General features: G+C 56.5%; 1 protein-coding gene across 8 annotated transcripts; it reads right to left on the bottom strand.

Moving 5' to 3' along the window:
- Positions 1-1,061: 1,061 nt before the first annotated feature.
- Fgf8 (fibroblast growth factor 8) lies at positions 1,062-6,826 on the bottom strand. Of its 8 annotated transcripts, none has more exons than XM_050148402.1 (6): positions 6,570-6,826; positions 6,241-6,469; positions 5,813-5,899; positions 5,405-5,585; positions 2,154-2,260; positions 1,062-1,352 (listed from the first exon to the last, which is right to left on the bottom strand). In XM_050148402.1, exons 1-6 carry the CDS (start codon positions 6,599-6,601, stop codon positions 1,062-1,064), a joined length of 927 nt encoding a protein of 308 aa, XP_050004359.1. In that variant the 5' UTR covers positions 6,602-6,826. The 8 variants fall into 8 exon arrangements, with proteins under 8 accessions (XP_050004359.1, XP_050004294.1, XP_050004324.1 ...); XM_050148337.1 differs by having other exon boundaries at positions 5,405-5,552; positions 6,570-6,601; XM_050148367.1 differs by having other exon boundaries at positions 6,433-6,469; positions 6,570-6,601.
- Positions 6,827-11,574: the final 4,748 nt, after the last annotated feature.

The following is an 11,574-nucleotide window of genomic DNA, read 5'->3' as shown; positions in this document are numbered from 1 at the left end:
CACTCGTCCCAAAAGCCTCCCTCCTGACCCAGGCCCCCAGGTCGGCTTCTTCCCAAACAACTGTGCACTAGGCTTTTCAGCACCTGAGTCTGGCACCTTCTCTTCACAGCTCTGGCCTGGATCACCCAAAGTTAACTTTGTTCCATGTCAGGATTACCAACACCAGCCTTGGCTGCTGCCTACCCGACACCCCCTCCACACACACACAACACACCTTGGACATTGGGCGCTGTTCTAGTTCAGTTTTGGGGAGTCAGGTTCTATAGAATTAACAGGTCTACAGTCTGTGACTACACAGACAGCCAAAGGGGCTCGTCACCCCAACCACAGAGGGCTCCAGCCTGTTCTTCATTTTGGTCCTGGGCTTGGAAAGAGTTAGCAGAGCAAGGGGGTCCCCATTTGAAAGCTCCAAGGACAACTGAGAATCTTTCCACGTTTCCCTCCCTGTTCTATCTTTCCCGTCTAGGGGATTAAAGGGGGAAACTGGCAAACAGGAAGGGGGGGGGCCTTAGACCGAGGGTGGCCTTGTACCTGCCGCTGGGACAGCACCTCAGAAGGGGCTATCCCTGGCGGGACTCCAACACACATTTCTAATATGCAAGTTAAATAATCATTTCAGTCATTTAATAGTAACTAGTACACAGCTACCCCCACTGACACCCACCCCTAAGGGACTGAGACCTAGGCCAAACCTTTTGCTCCCTGCCCCTGCCTGGGGCACAGAGTGGCCCTGGCTGGTCTGGCCAGGTGCCCTGCCAGTGCTGGGACCTCAGGAGAACGTCTGCCAGACTAGAGAGCCCTCCACCCACCCTAGGGAGGCCCACGGGAACCCAGCCTCAGGTCACCACGGGGCTTTCCTGAGAGCTAAGAAGACAGACACCACAGCCAGTGGAATACAAAAATAGAGCCTCTCTTTTGTTTAAAAAAAAAAAAAAAACCCAACAGCAAACAATATCCACAACTAGAAGGCTGCTCCCCAGCTCCTCCCCTTCGCAGTGCCTCGACCGCGATCTCTCGCTGGAGTCCGCAGCGGGCGGCGCGGGGAGGGGCCGGGAGGGCGCCTATCGGGGCTCCGGGGCCCAAGTCCTCTGGCTGCCCCGCAGGCTGCGCGTGAAGGGCGGGTAGTTGAGGAACTCGAAGCGCAGACTCTGCTCGGTGGTGTGGTGGCCCCGCGGAAGCCGCTTCATGAAGTGCACCTCGCGCTGGTGCTGGCGCGTCTTGGAGCCCTTGCGGGGCCGGCCCTTGCGGGTAAAGGCCATGTACCAGCCCTCGTACTTGGCGTTCTGCAGCGCAGTGTAGTTGTTCTCCAGCACGATCTCGGTGAACACGCAGTCCTTGCCTTTGCCGTTGCTCTGCAGGTAGTTGTGGGGGCAGACGTGATGTTACGGAGCCTCCCTCCATGTGAGACAGAGGGCCAGCGGCCCCAGACAGCAGGTGGGCACCCCAGCAGATGGCGAGGGGAGCCCGAGCCCAGCCCCACCCCCTACCCGGGCACCCGCTCTCTAATCCCTCACAACCCGCAGCCCACCCGGCAACTTCCTGTCCTCCTGGGCAGCAGTGACACATGGCTGTCTACGGAGGGGCTGGGCCCAAAGCAGAGGGGCCCAAAGCCTGCCTGTTCTGGCCTACTGCCCATCAGTCTGGCCTGGACGGCCCGCAAGCGTTTCTCCACCTGCCCCCCTCAGCATCTCCGGACTCAGGATCAGCCCCCAGGACAGCAACCCTATGCGGGGGAGGGGAGGCCTGGGAGGGGACTCTGAGGCCCAAACCCTGAAGCCCAGGAGCCGGGAGCTTGAGGCTGGAGAGGAGCCGTGACTAATGGGGCCATTTCAGAGCTAGGCCGAGGGGCTGGGCCTGCGGCTTACTGAACATTCCAAATGCTGGTACCATGTAATTGGACATAATAGCAAAGCAATTTGGCGATTTGTTAAAAAGATATATGGAATTTGCCATCACCACCCCCAACCCTTTTCCTGGCCTTCCTCCTTCATCTTCATAGGTTCTCCTCTCTCTGGCGTCTCACTCTCTCTCTTACTCCTCCATCTAATCATTGGACAGCCCCTAAGGGAACCAAGGTACCATGCATATCCACCACGCTGTTGAGATTAAAATGTACCACGTCCGCAAGCCCCACTTCCCTTCTGGAACCTCACCTTGGCAATGAGCTTCCCCTTCTTGTTCATGCAGATATAGAGTCCTGTCTCTGCTCCACGGACTCGAACTCTGCTCCCAAAAGTGTCAGTTTCCACAATGAGCTTTGCTGTCAGGGAAGTCATGTGACGGTCACTACATCTGTGACCTCTGTGTTCCACAGCTTTACCTGGTCGGCTGGTCCAGGGCTGTGCCCTAACCCTGGAACAAATGCTCCAAGGGCTAGGAACAGAAAGCACAGGATAGCCCCAGCCCACTTTGCTAAGCACTGGGCAGCCCTGAGAAGGAGCAACTCTTTTGTCAGAACCCGAGACTGCAGCGCTGGACCAGATGATCACAGTTTACAACCTGAGTTTCAGAGAACTGTTTGGATGCATCAAATTGAGAAGCCCGAATCTCCACTCCTCTTTTCATGCTAGAAGCCAATATTATCAGGTTGAGGTACCAAGTATGTAGATTCCATAGCTAACCTTGAGAGATCTCACAAGATCATGAACTCATTAAGAACATCTGGGAACAGTGGTGGCCCCCACCATGAGGCCAAGTAAAAACCATCCTGTTCTGTTCCTGCTGCTTCGGTTCTGGCAGTCCTGGCCATCTTCCACCAGCTGGACAGCCCTGCTCTTCAAGAAGTGACAGAGAGGGGCTGGAGAGATGGCTCAGTGTACTGCTCCTGTAGGGGACCAGAGTCCAGTTCTCAAGACCCACACAGCAGGACCCACAACTGCCTGCAGCTCCAGCTCCAGGGAATCGAAACCCTCTTCTGACCTCTGTGGGCACCTGTGTGTGCGCGCTCGCTCTCTCTCTCTCTCTCTCTCTCTCTCTCTCTCTCTCTCTCTCTCTCTCTCTCTCTCGTGCACACACACTCGATTTAGAACGAGATGAGTCTCAGAAGAGGAACAGGGCATTTCTCCCTCCTTCAACAGACTACTTTCTGGAACCAGACACAGGCAGGAGGATCCTGCCCCTTTCCCTCGGCTTCCCAGTCATCAGAGTCCAGCTCTACCATGTAGACTCCAACGACTCAATTGTCTTTTCTCTTTTAGCCTCCACTACAGATGGGCTTCTTAGGCAAAGGTCAAATGCTTTCAGGGGTGATAGAAGCCTGGGACTGAACTCTGTGCCCTTCTCTCTCTCCTTCCAGTGCATGTGGACAGTCAACTTGCCTGAGAGCCTGGGCCTGACCAATTCTTGATTCTCTTAGAGACTGTTCCCAAGAAGAGAGGGACGCTGACTAGACTTCCTTCCTAATACAGAACCCAGCCCTTTTCCTCCTTGAGAAAGCAATTCATTCATTCATTCTCTCTCTCTCTCTCTCTCTCTCTCTCTCTCTCTCTCTCACCACTACCAGTGGTGGGAAGCCCAGGGGTCATCAATGAAGTCCCCACACTGCCTAGCCTCTAAGGCTTCCTCTCCTCACTTCCCAGGTCAGCAGGAAGTGCAACAGTTCACCTCTCCTCAGACCCAGGCAATCTGTTCATTCTTCTCATGCTTACTTGGTAGAGCAAGAAGCAGTTGTTTCTCTGTCAGGGAAGGATGCGGGCTAGGGAAGGGGTAAGAGGACCCTGCTCTGAAGATTCCAGCCCAGCATCATATGACAGAGTGGGTACCTCTGCCCTTTCTTGGGATCTCTCCACCGCTCTCTCCCTAGTCCCTCTGTTTTCAGAGCTCAGGACCCCAACTTCTGCCCTGCAGAAGGATCCCTGGAAGCCTCCCCTGAGTCTGAGGGAAGTCAGTGGGCATCAATTCCATCACTGCTAGCCATGTTTCCCCTTCCCACCCCAAAACCCAAGGATGCTAGGCCATTTGCTCCAGCAGAGTGGACTCCGGAGGGGCCAGCCATTCTTTCCTTTTCCTTGTTGGGAAGCTGAGAAGGGCAGCAAGCAGCCAGTTTGGAGGGACAAAGGGCCTGAAGGCCGCTCTGCCAGCCCAGCGGGGGAGCTTGGCCACCAGGCAGGCTGCCCCCCACCCCCACCCAAAGAGCCCCAACTCTCCTTGGATCGATTTGGGGAGTCTGGCCATGCAGTTTACAGCGGCTTTCCCAACCAGGCTTTTGGAAAGCTTAGCATTTTCAAACCTATTCTTCCACCCCAGTGACAGATTTATCCCAGGAAAATTATGTCTCCTCCTCCAGCTTTGAAGGGAAGTCAGGCTACGTCGATGCTGAAAAAATGCAGCGAGACATACTCGATCCCCCAAACTGGCTGGAGAAGAGGAGAAAGTATTCAGGAAATGTTAAAAAAGGTGAAAGCAAGAAGAGCTTTAATCGCTCTGCCAGACGCAGGGGTCTCTCCAGAGATTCCCAGAGAACAATCTTTAGCCTCTTTTTTTTTTTTTTTTTTAACATTTACAGACTTGCAAGTCCTTTCAAACTCTACATCTGAAAAAAAAAAAAAAGGCCTGGTTCTTTTTCTGTTTTATATCATTCTTCATTTTTCTCCTTAGCTCTTAAAATGCCTCACCTTTTTATTACATTTTAATAGAGTCTTCCTTTCTCCTTTCATGCTGGGTTAAGTTGGTCATTATTTAAAGGTTTTTAAACTCACAATAATCGCTTTCTAAAAACAACACCAGCCACCCGGAGGGTTTGCCTTCCTTGTGGTACCTCCAGGACCCTGGGAATTGGCCCCATCTCAGGACAGGAATATTGAATGTTTTAGAAATCAATCAGTCCTCAGCCCCTGCTCCGGTAGCTCCCTGTACTCAGCAGCCCTACGGGGAGCCGCCAGCCAACTCAGCCCCCTGGGGTATCCACAACTGGAGCCCGGGGTCTAACTTCCAGGCCTAGCCTCCCTGTGCAATTGACCCTACTGATCAGTTTGCAGCATCTCCCTGTTCCAAGCTGGGCAAACTGGGGCTTTCTCTCGCTCCTTTCTCCCACTCGCCTTTTGTGGGCCCTGGCGACATATCCTCTTTCAAGAACTTCCCTTAAATCTGGGCCCCCTACCCTGAACCCTCTGCCTCCACCTGCAGCTGGAAAGAGGTATATGAAGGGGGGAGGTTGTAAGGGAGACTCTCAGATTCGTTCATTTGTGGAGTAGGGAAGAGAGGGCACCTGTGGGCCACAGCCTCCCCAGGGTCCTTTCCCTACCATTCTCTCCAGCTGACCCTCAAGGCACCTTTTTTTGCCTTAACTCCTTCCCTTCTCAGCTGGGGAGCTCGCAGGCCTCTCTGCCACTGCAGCTGGGGCTGGCGGGGAGTGGCGAGGTCCGCAACTACCTTTCCTCTCCAGGGTCCGGGGAATGCGCCTTACCGAAGGGGTCTCCATCTTCTGCCATGGCGTTGATGCGCTTGTTGGCCAGGACCTGCACGTGCTTCCCGCTGGTGCGGCTGTAGAGCTGGTAGGTCCGGATGAGGCGGCGGCTGAGCTGATCCGTCACCAGGCTCTGCTCCCTCACATGCTGTGTAAAATTAGGTGAGGACTGAACAGTTACCTTTAGGAAATTGAAAAATACACAGCACGCCATTATAATGCTACTCCGCCCAGGGGTCTCGAGTGGCCCCCACTGCCCTTGTACCCACCTCCCGCCGCGCCAAGCAGCCAGCAGGGACTGGGGGCATCCCCCCAACATGCTGGCTCAGGCCACCAACCCCCGCGGGGAAGTCGCGCAGACCCAGCCCAGGATGGATGAACCCGGGATGAGGGAGAATCTGGACCCACCTGTTGGGAAACACCCTGGGGCTCCCGGCCAGCTCGGAGCAGGGAAGCGGGCTCCCTGCCCAGCGCAGGCCCCCCGCCCGGGCCTTCCTAGAGGAGCAGGGTGCTTTTAAGTAGCGAGGCAACGCTACCCGACCCGTGACATTTATAAAGACAAATTTACGGAGCAAATGTTGAGAGTGCAAAGGGCCTAGACTAACACGATCGTGGGCCGAAACCGGCCACAAGTCTCCCCAAGAGAGCAGCGGAGAGGATCTTTGCTGCAACTGCAACCCAACGTCCCCTGACAAGGAACACACGCTGGCTCCAGCTCCCGCCTTCCTAGGAGGCCAGGTGTGGCTACAGGTAAAGTTCCCATCCACCCGTCCTGGCTGGCACGCGTTTGAGACTCGCGGGGCTCAAGACCCTGGGGCTCTAGTCTCTCCACTCACTCGCTGTGTGACTTTAGGCAGGACACTGTCTCTCTGTTCCTTAGATCCCTCCTCGGGGTAGTTTGGGGCTGGATTTGTAAGGTTCTTTCCAGCCCTGCTGCGCTGGCCGAAGGGTCGGTCCTCGTGTCCCTGCCCGACAGTGTCAGCCGGGTCCCCCGCGCCCGGCCCCCGCCTCTGCGCAGCGCTCCTTACCTGGGCTTGGAGGCAGAGAACCAGCAAGTGCAACAGCCTGTGGGAGACAAAAGCGGGCAGGAGAGAGGCGCGGGGTGAGCGGAGAGGGCGCGGCGGGCGCCGGCAGACCGGGACGCGGGGGCGACCGCCGTACTCACAGGCAGCTCAGCGCGGAGCGGGGGCTGCCCATGGCGCGCGGCCCCGGGAGCACCGAGAGCCCGGGCGGGGTTACGCTGTCCCACAGGAGGCCGCGGGGGGACGAGCCAAAGGGGCGGAGGCCGAGGATGGTCGGGGTGCGGGAGCCCAGCGACGATGCCGACGCGGTTCCGCGGGTCCCGTGGAATGTCGTGCTCTCCGCGCGCGCTGATCCTCTCTGCACCGCTGCCCGAGCCGGTGGCCGCTGGCTGCTCAGGAGTCGGAGCAGGCGGGAGGGTAACGGGTCGGCGGGGTGGGTGGGGATGTGGGGGAGGGAGGGGGAGGGCAGGGGCGGGGGGCGCCGCACCGGCCGCGAGGGGGGAGTGCGGGGCGGGCGGCCGGAGCCCGCACCCCCGGCTGGGCGCTGGGGCCGGGTCGCCGCCCGGGGCGGGGGCGGGGCGGCCCGGGGCGGAGCGGCGGGCAGGGCTGGGATTGGGGGGTCTGGCCCAGGGGAGGGGTCTGGGGACCGCAGGAGGGGCGAGGGCGGCTGGTTTGGGCACCTCCCACTACCCTTGCCTGTCCCCTCCAGCGTCCCTGGGGCGGGATGACCCAGGGATGGGGGGTGCCTCCGGGACAGCAGGTTTGGTGGGGTCCTGTGCGCTTGAGTCCCGCGAGACTATTTCTCCGCGTGGGGCCGGGTCTGCTTACATATCTGGTCCCCTTGCCTGTTTTTGAGTCGCCTACTGCGTGCTTCGGCCGCACTTGTCCCCTTTGGAAGCGGCAGCTAACAGCGGAGTGCTCTGGATACCAATGCAGAGTGTCCCTTGTGCGTTACTGGAACCGGGCTCCTCCACCTTTCTGAGAAGCCAGGCCTGCTGGTTTAGTGTCTCAGAGTCTCCAAAGAGGCCCTTGGAGGAAGGGATGCCTCCTGTCACCCCACTATCACCATCAACCTTGCCCCTGCCCGTCCTCTCCTCACCCCCACTAGCCTGAAGCTTGAGAGGAACCTTGAGGCATCTATGTGGTAGCAGCCCAAAGGTCCCCGCAGGACCCACAGTCACTGTCCCTCTTCTAAAACTGAGCCGTTGGCACGGGCAAAGATAGCTACATTGAGCAACTCTACCTGAGGAACGAGGACTTGGACCGAGCTATCTAGCATTTTTCCCATTAGTTTTCCTTAAGTCGGCAGGTATCTGGTGTCTTGTCAGCTGGGAGGGGGTGGCGCTGGTGAGAAGGTAGACTCACGGAAACTTTTCCCAGCCCCTACCTCATAGCTTTCTTCGTAGGGCTTCTGGGAGCCCCAATCCACTACTTTGTTTCTGTGGGTACTGCCTGGGTAGGCAGAGATTTCCTGGGCCGGGTATCTGAGAAACAGGTGAAGTCACTGATGCCTACCCAGCTGCCTTCACCACATCCTCCATCGACTGACCCTGTCCCTGGGGTAGAGCTAGAGGTTCTGGTGGCCCTAGGAAGTCTTCAGAGGTCAGAGAGAAGCAAGCAGGTCCTTGTCAATCAACACACTCCTGTTCTGCCTGCCTCTCCCTTTCTGTATCCCATCTTTCCCCACTCCCAGCTGCAAATGCAAGCACGGAGCAGTTTACAGAAGGGCGAGTCCCGGGAGTCCGTCTCAGCCCTGCAAGCGGGCAGCAATATATAGGAGAGGTTCTCAGCCTTCCTCAGAGAAGTAGGCTTCTGTAACTGCCTTCACGAATTCTGATCCACACAGACCTGAAGGCAAAGGACTTAGGAGTTCAGGACTTCCAGCTCATGGCGGAGCTGGCAGAATTGCTCTGTGGGCAGTTTGTTGGATGAATGGGTGGGGGGAACCTGGCTGAGCATTTAGACTGCATTCCACCCATAGTGACTTTCCCAAGGGGACTTGGCTTCACTTGCCAACAGATGATAGCCAGACAGACCAGTTATTGCACACTTGTATCTGGTAATGCTTTGGCAGGCAATAGCTCCTTTCAACCCCTCTGGGGTCCATGAAGGGGAAGATTGGTTGGAGGGGCTCTAGTGTCCATAAACAAGGCCAGCCCCTTCCTTTGGTTGTGTGCTTTGCTACCGGCCTTCAGGATGACTTGTGTGCCCCCTTTTGCCTTGCTCCAAGCTGGCAAAGGTGATGTCTGTTTGCTCACGGACTTTACTTCATGTGCTGTGAATAAGAGGCCCTCGAGAGTGTTTATTTTTGAATGTGTTAATGAGTGAATGCCTAAACAAAGCCTAGCCTCCTCCCGAAAACCAAGGGCCCTCTCCCTACCATGAACACAGCGCTCTGAAAATAAGCTTGAGGAACAAGACAAAGGCCGAGATCAGGGAAACCTCCTGTCCCTAGAGCCTGCAACCCAGTTCCTCCCGGAGAGTGTATGTATAGGGAAGAGCAACTGGCTGGAAGCAGCTCCTCCAGAGCTGAACCTTAGTGATCAACCATCTACAGTGTCACTGCCCTCGCCCCCGCAGACACCAGCACTCTCAGAAGGGTCCCAGGTCAGGGTTTTACTCCTACTTTTTATCTCTGCCTCCCGCCTCTGAGAGACCAAATTCTTTTACATGTGGACACTCCCAGGAAGTGGAGGGAGCATCACCCAAATCTTCGGGATTCTTCTCGTTTCCCCCAAATTCCGTGTCTCTTGGAGGTAGAGAGAGATGGGTCTCCCCACAGTAGGCACCCAGAGTAGGCGGTGACTGACAGATGCAAATGTTCCTCAGGGCTCCCGTAGGCCACTCTCCCTCCCTCCCGTGCTAGTTTGCCTCCCGGCCAGCTCCCTTCTTCGTTTATCTTATCAAAGCCCCGTAATTACAATTGCTATTTTGTTTCCTTGAATCTGCAATCAGAGCTCCCGCGCCTAGATGAGGGAGCGCCTGTCACCCTGATCTCTGAGTGACAGCCTGGCCACCTTTCCCGGCCGCCCCCACACTCCGCAAACACAAACACACATGCACACACTCCCTCCTGCAAACACAAACATACACTCTTTGCCAACACAAACGGCCCCCTCAGCAAACACGCGCTCGCCAGGACCCAAACGCACCCCTGGTCTGGCCACAGGCCCCTCAAATCCACACCCAGGCCTCCAGCGTTCAAATGCAAATCTCCGCTACGGTGTTAGCCGCTTCGCACCGAGACCGAGAGCCTCCGTTCTTCGGCTCCCCACCCCTAGTACCAGGTGGCTGCTCTTTCAGCGTTCCCCAGACGCCATTCTATGCCTACAACCCACAAATTCTCTGAGGCCAGAGAAATGACAGCTTTCCTGTTGTGCACTAGAGTGCAGAAAAGGTGTGATCTGGAAGGAGGGAAAAACAATTCCCAAGTCTGTCTGCGCCGCGCCACAAGGGGCCGGGAGACTCCTGAACTAGAAGGCAAATGTGGATTGGGCTCCCACTGCGGGCAGGACCCTGCTCTTAGTCCACCGCCGGGAGACCCACCGGGAAAACAGGCGAGAAATACAATGGGCGATCAGCGGAGTCACAGGGGGTAGCCACAGATGGGGGGGGGTATGCGCACGGGGTAGTGAGTTTGGGAGATTTGAGGAGAGATGGCTAGTCTCTGCACGTAAGCACGTACCAAGGGGTTGGAGGCAGGAGCCCAAAGAAGGTAGGAAAAGGAATGCCACCAACTAACTCCTCTCTTCTAGCTCGAGCGCTTCGTGTGAGTGAAAACATATGTGCATTCAAAATTTAATGACTTATTCCCGCCTATTTCGCCTTAAATTTAGCGGTCGTTGGCCCTTAGGAATTACGACCACAGCAGTTTTAAGCACGCCCACCAGAGGGCGCTAATTCCTCTTTCACCTTCAGTTCGAGACTCTCCGCGAAAGGCTCCTAGCCGGTCGGTGGTGGAAACACCTGGAGGTAAGGCCCTGGGCTGGAGAGGCCCCACGATCCTGATCTCGAAACAAAGAAGGGTGCCTTTTGTCTTCCACTTGAGAAAGGGAGGCTGAAAACTTACCCCTAACTCATCACCTCATCACACAGATAAGGAAAAACTTCTAAGACCGAGAGGTACCACTTCCCTCTCCTCCTACCCCCTAGAGCCCAAGCTGGGGTCCAAGTCCCAGTTTTCTTGTTTCAGCTTCTCAAGTTTTGCCCGTGCTACCACACCTGGGTTAGTTACTGCTTTCCATACTGTGGGGGACACTTGCCCCGCCCCAACTCAGCCTCTTTGTATTATGGGAGGCCCCTTACTTGTTGGTCAGCTGGTGTGAATTGGCCTGATTCTCTCAGGCCCTGTTCTCTGTCCATCTTCAGCCTGTCTGGGGAAATAACCTTTTGTTTGTTTGTAGGGCACTAATGCCCCCCCACCCCCCGATTAACACAGCTGAACTGCTGACCCCAGAGCTGGTTGCACAGTCCTCACACAAGCACCCCCTTTCTCTTTCTGGCATAGCAGTAAGGTAGACCCCAGAAACACCTGATTCTAGGGAGGAGACAGTATGGCGGAGTGCTGGGGGCAATAACCCCTCAGTCGAGGAGGCTGATTCCCATGGGCTCCTTTCCGCCCCCATATGCCAGGCCACCCGGATTCTGGTTTCCCTGTCACCCAATCTGGCCAGTTCCCTCCATCTGGCCCAGGGAATCAGGTTTCTAAGGGCCCTGCTCTACTCAACATGCCTCAGAGACCAGAAGAGCGAAGACTGGTCCCCAGCCCACCCCTCACAGGCCCTCTCCCTGGGCTGAGCCCCTCATGGGGCTAGACACGCACATTCCTCAGGTTTCTTAAGCCCACTTATCTGTCCCTCTCTGCCCATCAGCCTGAGTGCTGACAGAGGCCCAGACCCCTTGTTTGGAGGCTGATAACCTCCTGCGATGGCCCTCCCCCACCTGCAGGAATACGGAAGAGGCTGGAATGGGAGGTCCCTCTGCAACAAGGCAGAAGGGACTTAGGCCCGCTTTTGGTCCAAGGCCCTGGGGAAAAGGACGCCACATTTTCTCACCAGGACTAGACATCTACGACCACCCTTTGTACTGCCACAGTGCCATCTGGTGGTCCCTAGGGAAATCTCAGTGCTGGAAAAAGCCACACAAGAA

The sequence above is a fragment of the Alexandromys fortis genome, unplaced genomic scaffold (genome assembly GCF_014885135.2).
Source record: "Alexandromys fortis isolate MF-2015 unplaced genomic scaffold, M_Fortis_MF-2015_v1.1 scaffold_16, whole genome shotgun sequence".
Classification (NCBI taxonomy): domain Eukaryota; kingdom Metazoa; phylum Chordata; class Mammalia; order Rodentia; family Cricetidae; genus Alexandromys; species Alexandromys fortis.
Note: the sequence above shows the minus strand (reverse complement) of the source record. Positions and strands in the feature narration are given on the sequence as shown.

Coding starts and splice junctions, on each gene's coding strand:
- Fgf8 (XM_050148402.1), bottom strand. CDS start 6,601: ATGGGCAGCCCCCGCTCCGCGCTGAGCTGCCT. Junction 6,470..6,569: donor CGCTCCGCGCTGAGCTGCCT/GTGAGTACGGCG, acceptor TGTCTCCCACAG/GCTGTTGCACTTGCTGGTTC. Junction 1,353..2,153: donor AGGGGAAGCTCATTGCCAAG/GTGAGGTTCCAG, acceptor AACTACCTGCAG/AGCAACGGCAAAGGCAAGGA.